The following is a 25,954-nucleotide window of genomic DNA, read 5'->3' as shown; positions in this document are numbered from 1 at the left end:
AATTCAAGTTGGTGTGAAAACCCTTACCCTGCATCCCCATTTTGTCCCAAAAGAGATCTTAATGGGTAATTAGAAGACAGTGCTCAGTGATGTTGGATTCAGGAGCGGGAGGAAACTTTGTGGACTTAAATTTGCTCTTGACAAAAACATTGCCACCAGGCTTAAACCCATACTGATTGATATGGAAACAATGGATGGATTACCCTTTCCTTGGGACCTGTCACACGAGAGGGAGACAATCGAATTGGAGCTCCGCATGAAACCTGTCCATCAAGAAATGATCAGCTTCCGAGCTCATCTCGTTCCCTAAATTTCCCCTGCTTCTCTACCTATAATCCCTCTAACAACTGGGAATCAAGGATCATTGCCTTCCCTTCAGAATACTGTAAAGGGAACTGCTAGATAACACCAGCTGCCCTTAAACCAATGTAACACCCCGTCAATGGCGAACAGGACTTTGAGAACTTACCAGTTCAATATCAGATGTTCAGGGATGTCTGCAGCAAAAAGAAAGATGACCAGCGGCCACCTCATCAGCCATATGACTGTCCTATAGAGCTGCTCCCTGGATATTCTATTCTATTTCATCCGGCCCTCTTACTTCCTGGCGGGAGCACCCGTTTTCTTTGTTGAAAAGAAAGATTCTACTCTTCGATTATGCATTGATTACCAGGAACTAAACAAGATCACTATTAAGAATCACTATCCTCTCCCATTAATTCTAGAACTGCTGGAGAGGCTTTGGGTAGCCAAAGTCTTTACTAAACTGGACCTCAGAGGAGCATATAATCTGGTACGGATCCGCCCCGGAGATGAATGGAAAATGGCTTTCAGAACAAGATATGGACACTTTGAATCTATAATGATGGCGTTCGGCCTTTGCAATGCTCCCGCCACCTTCCAGTACTTTATCAATTACATATTTCGAGACCTGTTGGACCAATTTTTAGCGGCATATCTCAACGACATTTTCATCTTCTCTGATAACTTGGAGGAACATTGCAGGCACATTCGGGTGCTCTTGGAACAACTTCAAAAGAATAATCTCTACATCAAACTAGAGAAGTGTGAGTTTGAACAGACCCAAATGCAATTTCTGGGATATATTATCTCCCCAGATGGCATAAGTATGTACCCTAGCAAGATTAAAGCCATCTTGGATGGGCCCATTCCAAGAAATTTGAAAGACGTACAATGCCTGATTGGTTTTGCGAACTTCTATGGAAGATTTATTAAGGACTTCTCAAAGGTCATCGCTCCCATCACCTCCCTCACAAAGAAAGCACACATGGTTTCTTGGTCTCCGGAGGCACAAGCTGCTTTGGAAAAACTAAAAACTCTTAACTTCAGCACCAGTACTGATCCATCCAAGACCAGAATTGCCTTTTGTTGTGGAGGTGGACGCCTTTGACTCCGCTGTGGGAGCTATCCTGTCACAATGAGTCGGAGATAAGATGCAACTACATCCTTGTGCATTTCTGTCCTACACCTTATCACCTGCGAAGAAAAACTATGATGTCAGGAGCAAGGAACTTCTGGCCATCAAGGTGGCTTTCACTAAATGGAGGCACCTCTTGGAAAGAGCCCATCATCCAATAACGGTTCTTGCTAACCATAAAAATTTACAATTTCCCCGTACTGCCAAGAGGTTATTTGCAAGACAAGCACAATGAGCCCTGTTCTTCTACAGGTATAATTCCATTGTTTCCTACCATCCGGGTTCCTGAAATTGCAAGGCAGATGCATTGTCCAGGATATTTTTGGAGCCTGAAGACAGGTCAAATACAGACTATACAATTTTGTCCCCCCCCAATTTTTTGGGTATCCTGCATTCTGAAAACCTGCTAACAAAGCTTAAGGGAGGCTATGAAAGTGACTCTTTCCTGACTCATCCTTCTAAGGATGTGAATTATTTTTCATGAATGAACTTTAGAGGCGAGAACACAAATTATACGTTCCAGAGGCTGGTCGACTCAAAGTCATAGAATCATAGAATGGTATGGGACCTCCATGGTCATCGGGTCCAACCCCCTGCTCAGTGCAGGATTTACTAAATCATCCCAGAAAGATATTTGTCCAGCCTTTGTTTGAACATTTCCATTGATAGAGAACTCGCCACCTCCCGTGGTAACCTGTTCCACTCATTGATCACCCTCACTGTCAATGTTTTTTCTAATATCTAATTCGTGTTTCCTGCCTTTCAGTTTCATCCCATTGCTTCTAGTCTTTCCTTGTGCAAATGAGAACAGGGCTGATCCCAGTGTGACAACCCTTCAGATATTTGTAGACCGCTATTAAGTCTCCTCTCAGCCTTCTCTTCTGCAAGCTAAACATTCCCAGATCCTTTACCCGTTCCTCATAGGACATGATTTGCAGACCGCTCACCATCTTGGTAACTCTTCTCTGAACTTGCTCCAGTTTGTCTATGTCTTTTTTAAAGTGGGATGCCCAGAACTGGACACAGTATTCCAGATGAGGTCTGACTAAGGAAGAGTAGAGGGGGATAATGACCTCACGTGATCTAGACTCTATGCTTCTCTTAATACATCCCAGAACTGGACCCGGTATTCCAGATGAGGTCTGACTAAGGAAGAGTAGAGTGGAATAATGACCTCACGTGATCTAGACTCTATGCTTCTCTTAATACATCCCAGAATTGTGTTTGCCTTTTTGGCTGCTGCATCACATTGTTGACTCATGTTCAGTCTATGATCTATTAGTATACCCAAGTCTTTTTCACATGTGCTGCTGCTTAGCCCAATTCCTTCCATTCTGTATGTGCTTTTTTCATTTTTCTCACCCAGATGTAGAACTTTGCATTTCTCCTTGTTAAATACCATTCTGTTAGTCGCTGCCAACTGTGCAAGCTTTTTAGATCTTTTTGAATACTCTCTCTCTTTTCCCTAGTGTTATCTATCACTCCTAGCTTTGTGTCATCAGCACATTTGATCAGTTTCCCATCAATTCCCTCCTCCAGATCATTTATAAAAATGTTGACCAACACTGGGCCTAGGACAGAGCCTTGGGGTTGCCCACTTGATACATTCTTCCACTTGGATGTGCAGCCATTTATGACCACTCTTTGAGTACGATCACTCAGCCAGTTCTGAATCCACCTAACAGTTGCCTTGTCAATCCCAGATTTGGTCATTTTTTCAGTAAGTATGGTATGAGATACTTTGTCAAATGCTTTACTAAGGTCAAGATATACTGTATCCACCGCATTTCCCTGATCAACGCAGTCAGTGATACTATCATAGAAGGAAATTAGACTCATCTGGCATGACCTATTTGTTACAAACCCATGCTGGCTCTGGTTAATTACTCTATTCTCATCCAAGTACTTGCATACATGTTGTTTAATAATTTGTTCAAAGATCTTTCCCGGTATAGAAGTCCTCAAACTTGTCCATAATTCTAAGCTGGCTGGTGACAAAGACTCTGGAACTCCTGCTTCATTCCTTCTGGTGGCTCGGCTGCAGGAGGGATCTAAAGAGGTATGTCAACTTTTGCGAGGTGTGTGCCCAAATCAGGACACTACGAGCACATTCTCTGGGTTTCCTACAGCCTCTTCCGATCCCATCCAGGCCATGGGGATCTATATCAATAGACTTTATACTAGACCTGCCCTTTTCGAAAGGTATTACTGCCATCTTTGTTGTCATGGACCGATTCATGAAGATTGCTTTCTTCCCCAAAAACAAGGTTCCCACCTTTGAGCACACCGCAGAGATGATGATCCCGGAAGTTTTCAGACTGCATGGAATACCAGATGATGTAGTTTCGGACAGGGGGGTAAAATTCACATCTAAGTTCTGGAAGAGTTTTTGCACAGCCCTGGGCATCACTTTTAACCTGTCTTCCACTTTTCACCCCCTGTCCAATGGTCAAACAGAGAGAATGAATCAGACTTTGGAACAGAATCTCCGATATTTTATCTCTCACCTCCAGGTCAACTGGGTGGATTATCTATCAACAGCAGAGTTCATGTATAACAATGCCCAACATAGTTCTACCATGCAGAGCCCATTCTATTCCACCTACGAAATGCACCCTGTTTTCATTCCTGGCCTTCCTACCAACACCCCTATCCCGACAGTCAACCACAGACTGGCAGCATTGGCTGATATTCAATAAGAATTGACAGAGGCCTTACAGAAAGCCCAGGATGCCTTTAAAAAAGCAGCAGACTGACACAAGCGGCTCCTACCTTCCTAGTTGGAGAAAAAGTGTAGTTGTCCACCAAGGATCATAAGGCCTATGTAACCTCTCTCTAACTTGGGCAAAGATTCATTGCGTCTTTCTCAATTCCAGCGAGGCTTGGTAAGGCCGCTTTCTGCTTGAAACTCCCAAGCAGCCTAAGGATCCACCCAGTCTTCTATGTGTCCTTACTATAGCCATTCTGGGAGAACACCTTCAAGGTGAAACAGCAGCTGCCTCCAACTCCTGTGAAGGTTCAGGGGCATGATGAGTTTGTTGAAAATATTTTTGGACTACCAAAAACACAGGAAAACTTACCACAGGAGGTGGCAAGTTCTCCTTGAATAGAATTGTTCAAACAAAGGCTGGACAGACCTCTATCTGGGATGATTTAGTGGATCCTGCAGTGAGCAGGTGGTTGGACCAAATGACCCTGGAGGTCCTTTCCAACTCTACCATTCTAGGATTTTATGAACTTCAATACTTGGTGCAGTGGTAGGGATATGGGCTGGAGGAAAACTCCTGGGAGCCAGAAGGAAATGTACATGCTAGACAAAAGGTATCCCGGTAAACCAGGCCCTGGGATGTCCGGAGGCCATCCTCAAAGGATGGGCCCACTGTCAGGAATCGAACTGGGGACCTCTGCTCTATAGCCGGTGGCTCTCACTACTGAGCTATCCAGCCTGTGGACAGTTCCCTTGCATGGCTCTCAGCCTTGTTTCTTGATCCTAGTTATCTAGTTCCTGTCTCCTGGTCCTGACCCCAACTCTGTTCTTGATTGCACTTCCTATAAAAGCCTGGTCCTGACACTCCCTCAGTGTGAGATTATTCTGCTCCACAGCACTGTCTTCTGGCTTCACTTCCGACTACTCTACTCGCCTCAACAATCTGTACTGCAAACTGAGACCTCCTGATACTTAGGCTTCCCTCCTGATTACACTAATCACCTCATCCATCTGTACTGCAAACCGAGACCTCCCATTTCTGATTCTTGGCTCTTCCTTGACTACTCTCCAGACCTGCAGCTATTACACCTGAAGCTCCAACCCAGTGCCTAAAATTGCTACAGCAGTCTAATTTAATCGCTCACAATGGTGGCACTCCACTGATGCTAGCATCAATTTACGTTGCCAGCATTAAGTCAAGCCGCAGCACCTTTAGTGGTGTTCTCCGTGTCCATGAGGCAGTGGAGCAGGGCAGGGCTGGTCACTGGGAGAGGTACTTGATGTTACTGGATCAGGGAAAAACGTTTGATTGGGATAGCCATGAATACCTTTGAATATAAAAAGCACCGGATCACTAAGTGTGCCCTGCCAAAAATCTTGTCTTGCGCTTGCTTGGTATCAACAGACAATAATCAAAAATAACTTACTTCACTGGAAGGGTTTGGATAACATCCAACTTTCCCCGCAACATCCCGGTCAGCAGCAGCAGATGATAGTCACAAGCAGGTGGAACTGGTCATCCTTCCAAATGTTTTATTTTACAGGGATGAAGACAAAGCAATAATAGACAACGCGTTTTGGGGTGTCCAGTACCCCCTTATCAAGCCTAATATACAAGAGACATACACTTACTTAAATATCAAACTTGAAGGCTGGTTCCATGTGGCGTCACGGCACTCCAAGGCGCCATTGACCCAGTGAGCCATCATGTGCCTCACTTGTGTTCCAGCTTGGCACCACAGTGTATTGCAGCATCAGTGAATGCCACGGAACGTCATGCATCCCAATGGCATTCCACCCAATGTTTGCGTGGTGATGCACTCAAGCGTCACGCGTCATGATGTTGGCTACATCATAGAATACACCACGAAATTCAGTTTTCAAGCATAGAAACATGCTGACAGAGTAACACATGATCTATGTAATTCAAGCGGGACCATATTGGATATGGTAAAAGGGGATAAAACTAATATATAATGCTTGTTAAGTGTATATATAAGGTATTTCCAAACAATAATGTCGTTTTAACCTATGAGGAATGTATTACATAACTAAATGGATATAAAATACTGATCCTTAAAAATTAATACTTCTTCCTAGAATGGAATCAGTCTATAAAATATAAATATAAAAAACATAGAAATACATACATATATTAGCATCATAATCTTACAACTCTTCTCGCAAAAAACAAGCCCTCATACAGCTATGTCGATGGATAAATAAAGGAGTTACCATTTTTTAAAAGGTAGGAAGAAAAAACGAAAATGGAAAAAAACAAAAAAGCTCCGTGACTAAAAGGTGTTTACAAGAAACACCACAGGGTTGACCATAGATAGCCCCCTCTAGTCTTCTTGTGTGGAAAGTAACATCTGATTAGATTCAACCTATTCCTCCACAACATTAGGAAGACCAGGTAGTAGACCCGGGTCCTGGCAAAATGCATACGCTGCCCAGGTAGATGAATAAAGGGAGCAGGTATGTTCTGATCAGTCTAACACCCGAAGGGTCAAAGAACAACCCTTCCACTGATTCATCTTCTGAGTGGCACCATCCAGACTTTCTGCCCAATTTGCATGGGGTAATCCCCTAGCCAAATTTGAGGCTGAGAATTTTTGCAAAAGTCTGGAGCACCAGAAGGGTCCATGATCAACCCTCCTAGGGAAGGGATTTGTCGCAAACACAACAGGGGACTTAGATGAAAGCTCTGCCAGACCCCAACTCAAAAGGACATCCAAGCCAACCATTAACCAGCTGGAAAGTCTCAGCCCCTACGTACAGTGTTCAAAGCCAATCAACAAGATCCTCCTGGCAGGGGGATCTTAAAACGACTGACCAAAGGGATTCATGCAGACATTAAAAAAATGGGTCCATGTGATGTCAACAAAAGGACAGAGAGAAAAAATCTATTTGTAACCAAGTATAATAAGATCAAGACGATCCTGAACAGACATTGGGAAAGTTTAAAAAGCGACCCATTTCTGGCAGAAAAACGCTAATATAAACCATAGATTGTTTATAGGAAAAACACCACGTTAGCAAACATCTTGGCACCATCATTACCGAAAAAGATAAGAACTGGAAGTCAGACTAATCCCATTTGGGCAGTATATAAATGCAGGGCCAAAAACTGCAAGTGCTGTACTAACATGTGCAGCGGAAGAAATAAAAAGGACGTAATCAACAGATCACTACATGTGGATCTAAATATGAGATCTCTGTCCTAGAATGCCCGTGCGGACTGAAGTATGTGGGACGCACTATTAATACTTTGAGGAGGAGAATTAACAAGCGCTGCTGGAATATCCAAAACGGTTATTTAAAGCACAGAGTATCAAAACATTTAGCAAATGCTCACAATAAAGACGCCTCATTGCTACGTATCACCCCTATTAGATGCCTGAAGGCCAATTCAACAAACTAAAAAGAAAGGACATGTATTGGTTCTACGTGTATTGGATCTCCATGTATTGGTTCTACATGTATTGGATCTCCATGTATTGGTTCTCCATGTATTGGTTCTCCATGTATTGGTTCTCCATGTATTGGATCTCCATGTATTGGTTCTCCATGTATTGGATCTCCATGTATTGGATCTCCATGTATTGGTTCTACATGTATTGGATCTCCATGTATTGGTTCTCCATGTATTGGATCTCCATGTATTGGTTCTACATGTATTGGATCTCCATGTATTGGATCTCCATGTATTGGTTCTCCATGTATTGGATCTCCATGTATTGGATCTCCAGTCTAGATACATCACACCTGCAGGGATTAAATGAAGTATCAGAAAACTTTTATCCAGTGAGTTTCTTATGTGATCATACATCTACCTTAGAATTTCATATATTTTAGGGAATTTATATATATTTATTCTCTATTTTTATATTAGGACTTTATTCTGTAAGATTATGATGATAATTTTTTGCTTGTAAGCAAGCTAAAAGACAACGATGAGTCTTATCAGGACTGCGCGTTGAGTTCTCAGCGGGATACTGCTGATACTATTGTTTCAGCTGGTATTCTGCAAGGAGAACACAGCAGAAGTATGCAGAAGACAGCGCTCCAGCTGTCTTCTGTATACCCCGCTCAGAGCGCTCAGCTGTATACCAGCTGAGTGCTCTGTGAACACAGCAGGAGTATGCAGAAGACAGTGCTCGAGCTGTGTTCTGCATACCTTGCTCGGTGTGCTCAGCTGTATACCAGCAGAGCGCTCCGAGAAGACAACAGCTGTATACAGAAGATAGTAGTCCCACTTGTCTTCTGCATACAGCGTTAGCCTTCATTTACACACATGCAAAAGGAAACACTCAAAACTGTCACTCAAACGTGCCGAGTAAATGCACACAGCGATTATCGCTCAAAAGATGTCATTTGAGCGACTTTTGAGTGATAATCGTTGTGTCTAAATGGGCCTTTACATTTGTAGGGTCAGAGTAGGGAGAGAGGAGGGGCAGTTTCTATAAAGGGGCAGATTAAAAACAGTTTGGGGTAAATTAGGGAGACCTTTAAAAAAAAAAAAAAAAGAGAAGGAAAGTACATTGTCATGTCTGTGCCCAGCTTATCATCGCCAGTGCCGGTGGGGGGTTACGAGTACAACATGAAGCTTTTTAGTTTGGGCAAAATGGAAAGAAGTGGGGCTGCGGGTGAGCTGACCTTAGGCTTTTGGGTTATGTGAATAGTGTATGATGTGTATATTGGAGTTTATGTGTTTTGTATATATTCACATTTTGGGTGGTAAGTAGGTTGGGTGGAGTAGGATTCATGCCTTTAGCCATAGCCTGGCACATCCTGAACATTTAACTCTGGGCATGGACTGGTGGAGCGCATGAGCGCCCAGGATGTTGCTGGTACAGTGTTGTATTATTAAAAAAGAACCCTGATGTGGCTTGACACATCCTTTCGAGTTGTGGAGTAGGCATGGCCCCCAAGCTGCACTGGCGAACTAAAAAAAAAAACAAATGTAGGTAGTAATTATCGTATGCCAGTTGGCTTTGTATTTTTGTTAGCGTTTGGTTAGTTATTTATTAGAGATGAGCGAACACGTTCGGCCCCGCCCCTTTTTCGCCCGAACACCGAACTTTGCGAACACCTCGGTGTTCGGGCGAAAAAGTTCGGGGGCCGCCGTGGCAGCGCGGGGGGGTGCGGCGGGGAGCGGGGGGGAGAGGGAGAGAGAGAGGGCTCCCCCCTGTTCCCCGCTACTGCCGCCCGCGCCGCCGCGCATCTCCCCGCCCCCCGGCGGCACCCGGACACTTACGCGCGAACACTCCAGTGTTCGCTAAAGCCGGTGTCCGGGTGCGGATGTGTCCGTTACGGACACGTTCGCTCATCTCTATTATTTATGTTGCTATTTGTTATTGTGTAATCTGGGTTGAGAGCTCTTTCATAGGGTTTCCAAGGTGAAGTTTTTACAGGTTAGGTCACCAGGTCTTTCCCTAACCCTCCCCATTTATCCAGACTTGGGACCGGCATATAGGGATGACTCCTACCCCAGGCCAAAGGATTCTTCAAATGCTACTGCGGAAGAGAAGGTCTGAGTACAAGTAGTCGGGGTTTTCCTCATGACACAACTGGGGGAAATCCCGGGGGAAATCCCTGGGGAAGCCCAGCTGCAGACGCACCTCATGATGGAAGGAAAGGACTGCGCTGCACCAAAGCTCACATAGTAGCAGCATGGGCTGTGCGCGGCATGAGTCCAGGGAAACCGGACATTGTGAAACGTGAAACAACAAGAATTGCACTGGACGGGTAATGGATATTTTCAGTCCGATGACTTCACATTGCTCTATGCCGGACACGAGGAAATCAAGAGGAATGGAGTCGCCTTTATTACAAACAAGCAGACCTCAAAGGCCGTAGAAAGTTCTATAACGATCAGCGACCGTATCATTGCTATCTGCATACGTGGTAAGCCAGTGAACATCTCCATCTTACAGGTCTGTGCCCAACGACGGATGCCGATGAGGAAACCATTGAAGATTTTTATGCAGACGTCTAGAAGACTCTAAACGAAGAGCCAAAGAAGGACATCATTTACATTATGGGCGACGTCAATTCCAAAGTCAGCCGCCAGCCAGAAGCAACCATCACAGGAAGATTTGGGCTTGGTGAAAGAAAAGAAGCCGGTGATCGCCTGGTAAAGTTCTGCCAAGACAATCGGCTCAGTATAGCAAACACATGGTTTATGCAACCCAAACGCCGACTGTACATGTAGACATCCCCCAAACACCGACTGTATACATGGACATCCCCCAAACCCCGAATGTACACATGGACATCCCCCAAACCCCGAATGTACACATGGACATCCCCCAAACACCGACTGTATACATGGATATCCCCCAAACGCCGACTGTACATGTAGACATCCCCCAAACACCGACTGTATACATGGATATCCCCCAAACGCCGACTGTATACATGGACATCCCCCAAAGGCCGACTGTATACATGGACATCCCCCAAACGCCGACTGTACATGTAGACATCCCCCAAACACCGACTGTACATGTAGACACCCCCGAAACACCGACTGTAAACATGGACATCCCCCAAACGCCGAATGTACATGTAGACACCCCCGAAACACCGACTGTAAACATGGACATCCCCCAAACACCAAATGTACATGTGGACATCCCCCAAACACAGACTGTATACATGGACATCCCCCAAACACAGACTGTATACATGGACATCCCCCAAACACAGACTGTATACATGGACATCCCCCAAACACAGACTGTATACATGGACATCCCCCAAACACAGACTGTATACATGGACATGCCCCAAACGCCGAATGTACATGTGGACATCCCCCCCCCAAATGCCGACTCCCCACATGGACCATCTCCCAATGGCCTCCATCGAAACCAGATTGATTACATCCTGTGTCATCATCGTTGGCGAAGTTCAGTCGTTACAATAAAATCCTTTCCTGTCGCTGACTGCGGAACTCCTTGCAGCTAAGATCAAGATCAAATTCCGGAGCATTAAGAAAGGTGCTTCTTTGAAAAAATTCAACACCTCTAAAATCCCCCAATCTTACAGTATTGAGGTAGCAAACCGATTCGAACTGCTTGACACATCAGAAAAGCACCCAGAGGAGCTACGGCACGATATACAGTCCACAGTTATGGAAACAGTCAGTAAGCTCCTCACCTATAAGAAGCAGGAAAAACCACGCAATTTGTTATCTGAGCAAACCCTCAGAATAGCTGATGAAGGTAATAGGTGAAGACCATACAGAAAACCCCCAGCATTCCAGGTAGTCTATCATTACTCCACAGGGGTGACACCAATGAGGAGCATCCTTAATCCAGAGAGGCAGTCAAATAACAACAGGGACTCCAGTGCGGCGGATGTACCGATCATCAAGTCCATAAGTCATAGGTTCATTTTATTGATCTTGACCTATTATCGTCTTCTGTTCTCCTCCGGCTATATCTGTATGCTTGGATCCCCATTGACACTCTCCATTTTGGGTGTCCTGTGGACCAGTGTATGTAGACGTCCAGTACTGCACACCAGGATTGTGGACATGCCAGTGTCCCTTTAATTTAATGGGACCTGTCAGGGTGAGTCTAAAACCTGTTTTTTTTTTCTCACTTGCACCTCAAATTATAAGCCATTTCTCACCCCATCTCTGGAGCGCCGCTGTTGATTGTCAGAATAGCTAATAAAAAAAAGAGCAGCAAAGGCGGCCGGCAACAAAGACGAAGTTCGGCAAATAATGCTGATTTTCAGCGAGTGGCAAGGAAAGACGAGGAAATCTCACAGGTAAGATGGCACAAAAACCTTTCTTGGCACACAACGGCAGAATCAGAGGCAAAAATGGGAAGGGACTGAATGACCAACAGAGCATCAAGGATGGGTGGAGGGAATACGGAGAGGAACTATATGCCTGCATCCATGTACCTGGACCATTGCATGAGGTGGAGCCGGTGGACTTGGAGGCTCCATTATGGAGTCAGAAGTGTTATAGCAATGAAACAAGTAGCCAACAATAAAGCACCGGACATAGATAACATACCGGCAGAGCTAGTGCTGCCAGGACCAGTGAAAACCACCACAGCGCTGTGCCAGGCAGTATGGGCATCCATACAATGGCCACAGGACTGGAAAGGTCTGTCTTCATCCCTCTACCAAAGAAAGGTGACACCCAGAATTGCTCCAACTACCGAACAATATCCCTCATTCTGCATGCAAGCAAGATCCTTCTCAAAATCATACAGGAAAGACTGAGATCAGTAGTTGAAGCGGCGCCCCCTGATGTAAAGGCAGGATCCGGCAAGGACGCGGCACCCACAACCATATTGCAAACCTGTTATGGACCATGGAAAAAGCTCAAGAATACCAAAAGAATATCTACATGTGCTTCATCGACTACATCAAGGCCTTTGACTGCGTCGACCATGACAAGCTATGGCGCCCCCTACAAGAGCCGGGCGTATCGGCACATCTAGTCAAGCTGATAAAATCACTTTATACCAATCAAGAAGCCGCTGTGAGAACACAGTATGGGGACACAGATTGGTTTGGGATCGGCAGAGGCCTCCGACAGGGCTGCATCCTCTCACCCTGCGGAAAATGGGTCTAGACGAATTGAAAATCAGGGTGAAAATAGGTGTCAGAAACATCAACAATCTCCGTTCTGCAGATGACACAACTCTGCTTGCAGAAACAGAAGCCGGTCTGAAGCTGCTGCGTATGTCCTGGATGGACAGAGCAACAAACAGAGAAGTCCTGAATCGTATAAGACCCGATATATCACTGGAGGGCAAGATGGACGGACTCGGACTCACCGAGGGCAAGATGGCCGGGTGCAGACTCACCGAGGGCAAGACGGCCGGGCGCAGCATTACGGAGGGCAAGACGGCTGGGCGCAGACTCACGGAGGGCAAGACAGCCGGGAGCAGACTCACGGAGGGCAAGACGGCCGGGAGCAGACTCACGGAGGGCAAGACGGCCGGGAGCAGACTCACGGAGGGCAAGACGGCCGGGCGCAGACTCAGGGAGGGCAAGACGGCCGGGCGCAGACTCACGGAGGGCAAGACGGCCGGGCGCAGACTCACGGAGGGCAAGACGGCCGGGCGCAGACTCACGGAGGGCAAGACGGCCGGGCGCAGACTCACGGAGGACACGGCGGCCGGTCTCAGACTCACGGAGGACACGGCGGCCGGTCTCAGACTCACGGAGGACACGGCGGCCGGTCTCAGACTCACGGAGGACACGGCGGCCGGTCTCAGACTCACGGAGGACACGGCGGCCGGACTCAGACTCACGGAGGACACGGCGGCCGGACTCAGACTCACGGAGGACACGGCGGCCGGACTCAGACTCACGGAGGACACGACGGCCGGACTCAGACTCACGGAGGACACGACGGCCGGACTCAGACTCACGGAGGACACGACGGCCGGACTCAGACTCACGGAGGACACGACGGCCGGACTCAGACTCACGGAGGACACGACGGCCGGACTCAGACTCACGGAGGACACGACGGCCGGACTCAGACTCACGGAGGACACGACGGCCGGACTCAGACTCACGGAGGGCACGACGGCCGGACTCTGACTCACGGAGGACACGACGGCCGGACTCAGGCTCACGGAGGGCACGACGGCCGGACTCAGGCTCACGGAGGGCACGACGGCCGGACTCAGGCTCACGGAGGACACGACGGCCGGACTCAGGCTCACGGAGGACACGACGGCCGGACTCAGGCTCACGGAGGACACGACGGCCGGACTCAGGCTCACGGAGGACACGACGGCCGGACTCAGGCTCACGGAGGACACGACGGCCGGACTCAGGCTCACGGAGGACACGACGGCCGGACTCAGGCTCACGGAGGACACGACGGCCGGACTCAGGCTCACGGAGGACACGACGGCCGGACTCAGGCTCACGGAGGACACGACGGCCGGACTCAGGCTCACGGAGGACACGACGGCCGGACTCAGGCTCACGGAGGACACGACGGCCGGACTCAGGCTCACGGAGGACACGACGGCCGGACTCAGGCTCACGGAGGACACGACGGCCGGACTCAGGCTCACGGAGGACACGACGGCCGGACTCAGGCTCACGGAGGACACGACGGCCGGACTCAGGCTCACGGAGGACACGACGGCCGGACTCAGGCTCACGGAGGACACGACGGCCGGACTCAGACTCACGGAGGATACGACGGCCGGACTCAGACTCACGGAGGACACGGCGGCCGGACTCAGACTCACGGAGGACACGGCGGCCGGACTCAGACTCACGGAGGACACGGCGGCCGGACTCAGACTCACGGAGGACACGGCGGCCGGACTCAGACTCACGGAGGACACGACGGCCGGACTCAGACTCACGGAGGACACGACGGCCGGACTCAGACTCACGGAGGACACGACGGCCGGACTCAGACTCACGGAGGACACGACGGCCGGACTCAGACTCACGGAGGACACGACGGCCGGACTCAGACTCACGGAGGACACGATGGCCGGACTCAGACTCACGGAGGACACGATGGCCGGACTCAGACTCACGGAGGACAAGATGGCCGGGCGCAGACTCATGTATATTGGCCATGTAATGCGAGCAGAGTCGCTAGAAGAATCTATAATGCTTGGACAGATCAGTGGCAAAAGAAGACCCAGCGCCAAAGGACACGATTGGCGATACTGTCAGAGCGGATACTGACATGGATATCACACAACTGAAAGAAGCAAAACCGAAAAACATGGAGGTAGGGAGCCTGTAGGGTCACCGGGGGTCGTGAGCGACTAAACAGCTAACAACAACAATAATTTGGTTTGTGTCTCCGTGAGATGCGGCTGGACCTGACATTTTGGGTTCTATGGCTTTATGTTCGTATATATATATCAGTCATATGTTGTGTGCGGCGCTGGGAGGGGGGCCCGGAGATGGACAGGAACAGACTTAATGAAAATTCTTTTGTTTATGTCTATGAAGCGGGGGTGAAGAGACTTTATGAGCTTGTTATTGTAATTACTAGTGAGTGGAGGTGCTGGGGGAGATAAGTAATGTATGTACACAGTGACTCCACCAGCAGAATAGTGAATGCAGCTCTGGAGGATAATACAGGATGTAACTCAGGAGCAGTACAGGAGAAGTAATGTATGTACACAGTGCCTCCACCGGCAGAATAGTGAGTGCAGCTCTGCAGTATAATACAGGATGTAACACAGGATCAGTACAGGATAAGTAATGTATGTACACAGTGACTCCACCAGCAGAATAGTGAATGCAGCTCTGCAGTATAATACAGGATGTAACACAGGATCAGTACAGGATAAGTAATGTATGTACACAGTGACTCCACCAGCAGAATAGTGAATGCAGCTCTGGAGGATAATACAGGATGTAACTCAGGAGCAGTACAGGAGAAGTAATGTATGTACACAGTGACTCCACCAGCAGAATAGTGAGTACAGCTCTGCAGTATAATACAGGATGTAACTCAGGATCAGTACAGGATAAGTAGTGTATGTATATAGTGACTCCACCAGCAGAATAGTAAGTGCAGCTCTGCAGTATAATACAGGATGTAACACAGGATCAGTACAGGATAAGTAATGTATGTACACAGTGACTCCACCAGCAGAATAGTGAGTGCAGCTCTGGAGTATAATACAGGATGTAACTCAGGATCAGTACAGGATAAGTAATGTATGTACACAGTGACTCCACCAGCAGAACAGTGAGTACAGCTCTGCAGTATAATACAGGATGTAACTCAGGAGCAGTACAGGATAAGTAATGTATGTACACAGTGACTCCACCAGCAGAATAGTGAGTGCAGCTCTGGGGTATAATACAGGATGTAACTCAGGAGCAGTACAGGATAAGTAATGTATGTACACAGTGACTCCACCAGCAGAATAGTGAGTGCAGCTCTGGAGTATAATACAGGATGTAACTCAGGGTCAGTACAGGATAAGTAGTGTATGTATATAGTGACTCCACCAGCAGAATAGTGAGTACAGCTCTGCAGTATAATACAGGATGTAACACAGGATCAGTACAGGATAAGTAATGTATGTACACAGTGACTCCACCAGCAGAATAGTGAGTGCAGCTCTGCAGTATAATACAGGATGTAACACAGGATCAGTACAGGATAAGTAATGTATGTACACAGTGACTCCACCAGCAGAACAGTGAGTGCAGCTCTGGGGTATAATACAGGATGTAACTCAGGATCAGTACAGGATAAGTAATGTATGTACACAGTGACTCCACCAGCAGAACAGTGAGTACAGCTCTGCAGTATAATACAGGATGTAACTCAGGATCAGTACAGGATAAGTAATGTATGTACACAGTGACTCCACCAGTAGAATAGTGAGTGCAGCTCTAGAGTATAATACAGGATAAGTAATGTATGTACACAGTGACTCCACCAGCAGATTAGTGAGTGCAGCTCTGTTGTCTACTACAGGGATGAGCAGCCACCCGTCGCTGCCTGTAGCTCTATATGCGCCGCTCTGTCTTTCCTCAGAGGGTTCCATCTCCTTCTTATAGTCTAGGCCCCGCCCCTCCGGCATGTGACCCGCCCTCCACATCACCGCCTCCTCGATCTGCTGACGTCACCGCGCATCCGGAGGACTTTGCGCTGATTGACAGTCGCCATGGTAACACGCTCATCCCGCCGCCATTTTATTAGTCGTTTTTTTTTTTCCTTCAGGTTTTTTTTTTTTCCACCGGGTTTTCTTCCCGCCCGAATGTAAAACTAAACCGGAGTGAGGAGATATGAGCAGAATAATAAAGAGTGTGGCGGGAGCGGGCTGAGCGGCGGGGGGCTGGGAGCATGCGCGGAGGTGGCGGGGAGTCTCCTCACGATGATGAGGGGCTGCTGCTGATGGCGGTGCAGGAGCGGGAGGTGTTGTCGTCACGGTGTGGGCTCCGGTGCTGCTGGGAGGCTTCGGTGTGAGGAGGAGGCGGCGGCAGTGGTTTCCCCGTCCTCCCCCTCCTCCTCCTCCTCTTTCCTCCTCCCTTGCTCCGCAGCTTTGGAAACGCGCGCCATTTTGTGACTCCCCTCCCCCCTCCCTTCCTTCTCCCTCCATCCTGTATACGGCCGGGACCCGAGGAACAACCGCCGCCTCCTCCCCAGCAGCGGCAGCGGGCTATGAGCGGGGAGAGCTCGGGATGCTGAGCCGCAGCGCCGTGTGAGGAGAGCGGCTCGTCAGCAGCCCCAGCGCCGCCGATGTGACGGGAGCACCGCGTCGTGTGGAGGACCCGGGTAAGAGGCCGGCGGGGCCCCGTGGGTGTGGTGGGAGCCGGCCGGCGGAGGATGTGCCTGCGGCCCGGGGGGCTCTGCTTCTGGGCCGGCTGGGAGTTGTAGTGCGAGGAGCCGTGCAGGTTACAGCCGGCCGTCCTGTGCCGAGATATGTGGGGGTTGTCGGGGGTCTGCGCGGAGGCCCCGGGGTTGTCGGGGGTCTGCGCGGAGGCCCCGGGGTTGTCGGGGGTCTGCGCGGAGGCCCCGGGGTTGTCGGGGGTCTGCGCGGAGGCCCCGGGGTTGTCGGGGGTCTGCGCGGAGGCCCCGGGGTTGTCGGGGGTCTGCGCGGAGGCCCCGGGGTTGTCGGGGGTCTGCTCGGAGGCCCCGGGGTTGTCGGGGGTCTGCGCCGAGGCCCCGGGGTTGTCGGGGGTCTGCGCCGAGGCCCCGGGGTTGTCGGGGGTCTGCGCGGAGGCCCCGGGGTTGTCGGGGGTCTGCGCCGAGGCCCCGGGGTTGTCGGGGGTCTGCGCCGAGGCCCCGGGGTTGTCGGGGGTCTGCGCCGAGGCCCCGGGGTTGTCGGGGGTCTGCGCCGAGGCCCCGGGGTTGTCGGGGGTCTGCGCCGAGGCCCCGGGGTTGTCGGGGGTCTGCGCCGAGGCCCCGGGGTTGTCGGGGGTCTGCGCCGAGGCCCCGGGGTTGTCGGGGGTCTGCGCCGAGGCCCCGGGGTTGTCGGGGGTCTGCGCCGAGGCCCCGGGGTTGTCGGGGGTCTGCGCCGAGGCCCCGGGGTTGTCGGGGGTCTGCGCCGAGGCCCCGGGGTTGTCGGGGGTCTGCGCCGAGGCCCCGGGGTTGTCGGGGGTCTGCGCCGAGGCCCCGGGGTTGTCGGGGGTCTGCGCCGAGGCCCCGGGGTTGTCGGGGGTCTGCGCCGAGGCCCCGGGGTTGTCGGGGGTCTGCGCCGAGGCCCCGGGGTTGTCGGGGGTCTGCGCCGAGGCCCCGGGGTTGTCGGGGGTCTGCGCCGAGGCCCCGGGGTTGTCGGGGGTCTGCGCCGAGGCCCCGGGGTTGTCCCGGTGTCGAGGCTCCTGTGTCGGGGCTGTTGGGGGCCCCCCTGTATCGGGGCCCGGTTGCCCCTCGCTGGTAGTTGACCGTCTCGCTGTTTTGGCGCGGTTTCCTGACGGAGGAGTAATGTGAATAGAGTTTGGGAACTTCTCGCCGTGCTGAATGGAGGGACCCCCGTCGGGGTGCGCTGCCATGTTTTGCGCGGCGGAGGCTCTCGCGTGCCGTGAAGGAAGCGTCCGGACCGCAGCGACAGAACTTGGAGGCTTTTTCAGCTTCGGGGAATTTAGATTTTGCAAATAGTTGAAAAAATGATAAAAGACGAAAAAATAGTGCCCCCCCCCCCCCCCCCCCCCCCCCGCCGCCGCCGGCTGGTGGGGTGAGGGGGTCCGGCGCTCTGGCTACAGATGCTCCGGCGGCCCGTTGGGCTCGGTGTGACGCGGTTAGTGTCCCCCTCAGGTTTGCTGCGTCTGTAAACATCTTTTGGGGAGACCCTTTAACTTCTGCGTGACAAGAAGTTCAGCCGACACTGGGTGTATATGCAGAGATTGTCAGCCTCTCCCACTGAGGGTTTGTTACTCTGTATCAGTCTGTTACTGCAGCGATACATTGTAGCCCTCAGCCCTGAGCAGGACAACTTCAAGACTGGCTTAGCTTTAGATTGTTTACAATGTTTCCATTCACTGACAGTGAGCAGCGGGCGTGAAAATGAAGAACTGAAGTGTAAAGTGTGTCAGGAAGTCACCAGTAGATACATGGAGCTGACCCCCAGCACCCCCACCAGTAGATACATGGAGCTGACCCCCAGCACCCCCACCAGTAGATACATGGAGCTGACCCCCAGCACCCCCACCAGTAGATACATGGAGCTGACCCCCAGCACCCCCACCAGTAGATACATGGAGCTGACCCCCAGCACCCCCACCAGTAGATACATGGAGCTGACCCCCAGCACCCCCACCAGTAGATACATGGAGCTGACCCCCAGCACCCCCACCAGTAGATACATGGAGCTGACCCCCAGCACCCCCACCAGTAGATACATGGAGCTGACCCCCAGCACCCCCACCAGTAGAGACATGGAGCTGACCCCCAGCACCCCCACCAGTAGAGACATGGAGCTGACCCCCAGCACCCCCACCAGTAGAGACATGGAGCTGACCCCCAGCACCCCCACCAGTAGAGACATGGAGCTGACCCCCAGCACCCCCACCAGTAGAGACATGGAGCTGACCCCCAGCACCCCCACCAGTAGAGACATGGAGCTGACCCCCAGCACCCCCACCAGTAGAGACATGGAGCTGACCCCCAGCACCCCCACCAGTAGAGACATGGAGCTGACCCCCAGCACCCCCACCAGTAGAGACATGGAGCTGACCCCCAGCACCCCCACCAGTAGAGACATGGAGCTGACCCCCAGCACCCCCACCAGTAGAGACATGGAGCTGACCCCCAGCACCCCCACCAGTAGAGACATGGAGCTGACCCCCAGCACCCCCACCAGTAGAGACATGGAGCTGACCCCCAGCACCCCCACCAGTAGAGACATGGAGCTGACCCCCAGCACCCCCACCAGTAGAGACATGGAGCTGACCCCCAGCACCCCCACCAGTAGAGACATGGAGCTGACCCCCAGCACCCCCACCAGTAGAGACATGGAGCTGACCCCCAGCACCCCCACCAGTAGAGACATGGAGCTGACCCCCAGCACCCCCACCAGTAGAGACATGGAGCTGACCCCCAGCACCCCCACCAGTAGAGACATGGAGCTGACCCCCAGCACCCCCACCAGTAGAGACATGGAGCTGACCCCCAGCACCCCCACCAGTAGAGACATGGAGCTGACCCCCAGCACCCCCACCAGTAGAGACATGGAGCTGACCCCCAGCACCCCCACCAGTAGAGACATGGAGCTGACCCCCAGCACCCCCACCAGTAGAGACATGGAGCTGACCCCCAGCACCCCCACCAGTAGAGACATGGAGCTGACCCCCAGCACCCCCACCAGTAGAGACATGGAGCTGACCCCCAGCACCCCCACCAGTAGAGACATGGAGCTGACCCCCAGCACCCCCACCAGTAGAGACATGGAGCTGACCCCCAGCACCCCCACCAGTAGAGACATGGAGCTGACCCCCAGCACCCCCACCAGTAGAGACATGGAGCTGACCCCCAGCACCCCCACCAGTAGAGACATGGAGCTGACCCCCAGCACCCCCACCAGTAGAGACATGGAGCTGACCCCCAGCACCCCCACCAGTAGAGACATGGAGCTGACCCCCAGCACCCCCACCAGTAGAGACATGGAGCTGACCCCCAGCACCCCCACCAGTAGAGACATGGAGCTGACCCCCAGCACCCCCACCAGTAGAGACATGGAGCTGACCCCCAGCACCCCCACCAGTAGAGACATGGAGCTGACCCCCAGCACCCCCACCAGTAGAGACATGGAGCTGACCCCCAGCACCCCCACCAGTAGAGACATGGAGCTGACCCCCAGCACCCCCACCAGTAGAGACATGGAGCTGACCCCCAGCACCCCCACCAGTAGAGACATGGAGCTGACCCCCAGCACCCCCACCAGTAGAGACATGGAGCTGACCCCCAGCACCCCCACCAGTAGAGACATGGAGCTGACCCCCAGCACCCCCACCAGTAGAGACATGGAGCTGACCCCCAGCACCCCCACCAGTAGAGACATGGAGCTGACCCCCAGCACCCCCACCAGTAGAGACATGGAGCTGACCCCCAGCACCCCCACCAGTAGAGACATGGAGCTGACCCCCAGCACCCCCACCAGTAGAGACATGGAGCTGACCCCCAGCACCCCCACCAGTAGAGACATGGAGCTGACCCCCAGCACCCCCACCAGTAGAGACATGGAGCTGACCCCCAGCACCCCCACCAGTAGAGACATGGAGCTGACCCCCAGCACCCCCACCAGTAGAGACATGGAGCTGACCCCCAGCACCCCCACCAGTAGAGACATGGAGCTGACCCCCAGCACCCCCACCAGTAGAGACATGGAGCTGACCCCCAGCACCCCCACCAGTAGAGACATGGAGCTGACCCCCAGCACCCCCACCAGTAGAGACATGGAGCTGACCCCAGCACCTCCACCAGTAGAGACATGGAGCTGACCCCCAGCACCTCCACCAGTAGAGACATGGAGCTGACCCCCAGCACCTCCACCAGTAGAGACATGGAGCGCCCCCCCTCCAGTAGATACACGGAGCGCAGCGCCCCCCCCCCCCGCCAGCACCTCCACCAGTAGAGACATGGAGCTGCCCCCCCCCCCCAGCACCTCCACCAGTAGATACATGGAGCTGCCCCCCCCCCCAGCACCTCCACCAGTAGATACATGGAGCTGCCCCCCCCCCATCCCTAGCACCTCCACCAGTAGATACACGGAGCTGCCCCCCCCCCATCCCTAGCACCTCCACCAGTAGATACACGGAGCGGCCCCCCCATCCCTAGCACCTCCGCCAGTAGATACACGGAGCTGCCCCCCCTCCAGCACCTCCACCAGTAGATACACAGAGCTGCCCATCCCCAGCACCTCCACCAGTAGATACATGGAGCTGCCCCCCCCCCAGCACCTCCACCAGTAGATACATGGAGCTGCCCCCCATCCCCAGCACCTCCACCAGTAGATACATGGAGCTGCCCCCCATCCCCAGCACCTCCACCAGTAGATACATGGAGCTGACCCCCAGCACCTCCACCAGTAGATACACGGAGCTGCCCATCCCCAGCACCTCCACCAGTAGATACACGGAGCTGCCCATCCCCAGCACCTCCACCAGTAGATACACGGAGCTGCCCATCCCCAGCACCTCCACCAGTAGATAGACGGAGCTGCCCATCCCCAGCACCTCCACCAGTAGATACACGGAGCTGCCCATCCCCAGCACCTCCACCAGTAGATACACGGAGCTGCCCATCCCCAGCACCTCCACCAGTAGATACACGGAGCTGCCCATCCCCAGCACCTCCACCAGTAGATACACGGAGCTGCCCATCCCCAGCACCTCCACCAGTAGATACACGGAGCTGCCCATCCCCAGCACCTCCACCAGTAGATAGACGGAGCTGCCCATCCCCAGCACCTCCACCAGTAGATACACGGAGCTGCCCATCCCCAGCACCTCCACCAGTAGATACACGGAGCTGCCCATCCCCAGCACCTCCACCAGTAGATACACGGAGCTGCCCATCCCCAGCACCTCCACCAGTAGATACACGGAGCTGCCCATCCCCAGCACCTCCACCAGTAGATAGACGGAGCTGCCCATCCCCAGCACCTCCACCAGTAGATACATGGAGCTGACCCCCCCCCCCCCCCAGCACCTCCACCAGTAGATACATGGAGCTGACCCCCCCCCCCCCCCCAGCACCTCCACCAGTAGATACATGGAGCTGACCCCCCCCCCCCCCAGCACCTCCACCAGTAGATACATGGAGCTGACCCCCCCCCTCCCCAGCACCTCCACCAGTAGATACATGGAGCTGACCCCCCCCCCTCCCCAGCACCTCCACCAGTAGATACATGGAGCTGACCCCCCCCCCTCCCCAGCACCTCCACCAGTAGATACATGGAGCTGACCCCCCCCCTCCCCAGCACCTCCACCAGTAGATACATGGAGCTGACCCCCCCCCCCCCCCCAGCACCTCCACCAGTAGATACATAGATACATGGAGCTGACCCCCCCCCCCCCCCAGCACCTCCACCAGTAGATACATGGAGCTGACCCCCCCCCCCCAGCACCTCCACCAGTAGATACATGGAGCTGACCCCCCCCCCCCAGCACCCCCACCAGTAGATACATGGAGCTGACCCCCCCCCCCCCCCAGCACCCCCACCAGTAGATACATGGAGCTGACCCCCCCCCCCCCCAGCACCTCCACCAGTAGATACATGCAGCTGCCTCCCCCCCATCCCCAGCACCTCCACCAGTAGATACATGGAGCGGCCCCCCCCCCCCCCCCATCCCCAGCACCTCCACCAGTAGATACATGGAGCTGCCCCCCTACCCCCCCCCCCCTCTAGCACCTCCACCTTTCGTCACTCCCCCGAGTCTGGCAGGCGGTCCAGCCTGTCTCTGGAACCTTTCGTCACTTCCCCCGACGATCGGTCCGGCCTGGTCGGTCCGGCCTGTCTCTGGAACCTTTCGTCACTCCCCCCCCGACGGTCGGTCCGGCCTGTCTCTGGAACCTTTCGGCACTCCCCCCCCCCCCCCCCCCCCCCCCCCCCCCCCCCCCCCCACCCCCCCCCCCCCCCCCCGACGGTCGGTCCGGCCTGTCTCTGGAACCTTTCGTCACTCCCCCCCCCCCCCCCCCCCCCGACGGTCGGTCCGGCTGTCTCTGGAACCTTTCGTCACTCCCCCCGACGGTCGGTCCGGCCTGTCTCTGGAACCTTTCGTCACTCCCCCCGACTGTCGGTCCGGCCTGTCTCTGGAACCTTTCGTCACTCCCCCCGACGGTCGGTCCGGCCTGTCTCTGGAACCTTTCGTCACTCCCCCCGACGGTCGGTCCGGCCTGTCTCTGGAACCTTTCGTCACTCCTCCCCTGACGGTCTGGCGGGCGGTCCGGCCTGTCTCTGGAACCTTTCGTCACTCCTCCCCTGACGGTCTGGCGGGCGGTCCGGCCTGTCTCTGGAACCTTTCGTCACTCCTCCCCTGACGGTCTGGCGGGCGGTCCGGCCTGTCTCTGGAACCTTTCGTCACTCCTCCCCTGACGGTCTGGCGGGCGGTCCGGCCTGTCTCTGGAACCTTTCGTCACTCCTCCCCTGACGGTCTGGCGGGCGGTCCGGCCTGTCTCTGGAACCTTTCGTCACTCCTCCCCTGACGGTCTGGCGGGCGGTCCGGCCTGTCTCTGGAACCTTTCGTCACTCCTCCCCTGACGGTCTGGCGGGCGGTCCGGCCTGTCTCTGGAACCTTTTGTCACTGTCCAACACCGCCCCGCTCTTAGTCAGGGATGTGGAGACGTTCTTCACATAATCACAGTGATGGCCAAAGTCTCTTGCGAGCGCTGTGCCGGCTGAGATCAGTGCAGGCGCAGTACATCTGTCTCATGGGCAGACTCATCCATTCCTTCTGCGCACGCACCAATCTTGGACATTACGGCGCCCGCAAGATACTTTGACCGCCGCTGTGAAGAACGTCTCACATGGATCTCTCCCGCGATCTGTTTACACCCAGGACCACGAAGGTAACAAGAGGACATCCGCTACGATTAGAGGAAAGTAGGTTTCATCACCAACACAGAAAGGGGTTCTTTACGGTAAGAGCAGTTAGACTGTGGAACTCTCTGCCTGAGGAAGTGGTGATGGCAAAATCCATAGAGGAGTTTAAAAGGGGACTTGATGTCTTTCTGGAGAAGAAGGATATTACAGGATATAAATATTAGGTTAAGTGTCAATCCGGGTATACAGGCAGGTAGGAACTATTAGGGGTTGATCCAGGGAACAGTCTGATTGTCATTAGGGAGTCGGGAAGGAATTTTTTCCCCAAAAGGGCTAATTGGCTTCTGGCCTTGGGGTTTTTTGCCTTCCTCTGGATCAACACAGGAGGATAGACAGGCTGGACTAGATGGACATTGTCTTCATTCGGCCTTACATACTATGTTACTATGTCTCCATATCCCTTGCTAAGAGGGCCGGTGTTGGGGGAGGAACATTAAAGGTACTTCTGAAGTGCACATTTCATCTGTGTAAGCGGTACAGACGCATCACAACGTCAAAAAGTGCAGACGGGTTCCCTTCAAAGTGGGGCGTGCAGGGTCCTGTTGGGGCGCAGACAGGAGAGGACTGCAGGCTCCTTCCTAGTGGGGCAGTGATGGAGGTTCACTCCACCTGTAGCAAGTTAGTTGGAAGCATTAGAATCCGTAACTTTGTTTGCAGTTTTACGGTATGGGACATAATTTATACCATTTCCCAGCATGCAGTGTGGCCGGCCAAGCCTCTTCCAGTACACCGTTGGGGTATACTGCTACCCGTCTGTTGGCTGTCAGTGCAGCACGGAGTGAGGAAGCGACACTCATCTGCTGCCTCGATGCCACGGACCGAGGGTCGCCTCACATTCTCGGTTTGGGTCGTGTGGAACGGTCAATCGGCTTCATTTCTTTTCCTTAGCAAAAAATGTTCCAACGTGTTATTAGCAGCAGTTACATGTATGTTCTCTTTGTCACGGTCATGGTAGCTCTCGGAGTTAGCTGTACAAATCCCAGCAGCCAATGCACTTAGGCGTTTGCTTCCTGGGGCCTAACTTATTGTGTTGTCTTTCATCGATGCCTCTAGAAGTTCTTATTGCCTGGTGTGCTGAAATACGTTGTAGATTATTGATAGCCGATCCTCAGGATAGGCCATCAGTAGTAGATTGTCTTGGCTTTTATGTGCCAGGAACTGCTGACCACTGCATGCATGCACGGAGTTAATGTTTGCAGGAAGCAGACAGCTCCATTCCCACTACAGTGGCCAGGCTTGGTATTACAGGAACAGCCTCTATTGAAGTGAATGACAACT

The 25,954-nt window shown here is 52.9% G+C and overlaps 2 protein-coding genes across 2 annotated transcripts in view; both read left to right on the top strand.

Annotated features, from left to right (window-relative positions):
• The first annotated feature begins 17,189 nt into the window (after positions 1-17,189).
• Positions 17,190-25,954, top strand: part of DYRK1A (dual specificity tyrosine phosphorylation regulated kinase 1A) — a 100,091-nt gene continuing 91,326 nt past the window's right edge. Inside the window, exon 1 of the mRNA XM_066598973.1 lies at positions 17,190-17,412. The gene's annotated coding sequence lies outside the window, so the exon portion shown is untranslated. The remainder of the gene's footprint in view (positions 17,413-25,954) is intronic.
• Positions 17,560-18,567, top strand: LOC136625022 (mucin-19-like). Its single transcript, XM_066598941.1, has one exon. It carries the CDS (start codon positions 17,560-17,562, stop codon positions 18,565-18,567), a length of 1,008 nt encoding a protein of 335 aa, XP_066455038.1.

The sequence above is a fragment of the Eleutherodactylus coqui genome, chromosome 4 (genome assembly GCF_035609145.1).
Source record: "Eleutherodactylus coqui strain aEleCoq1 chromosome 4, aEleCoq1.hap1, whole genome shotgun sequence".
In the NCBI taxonomy this organism is placed as follows: Eukaryota; Metazoa; Chordata; class Amphibia; order Anura; family Eleutherodactylidae; genus Eleutherodactylus; species Eleutherodactylus coqui.
This window is presented reverse-complemented; position numbering and strand designations above follow the sequence as displayed.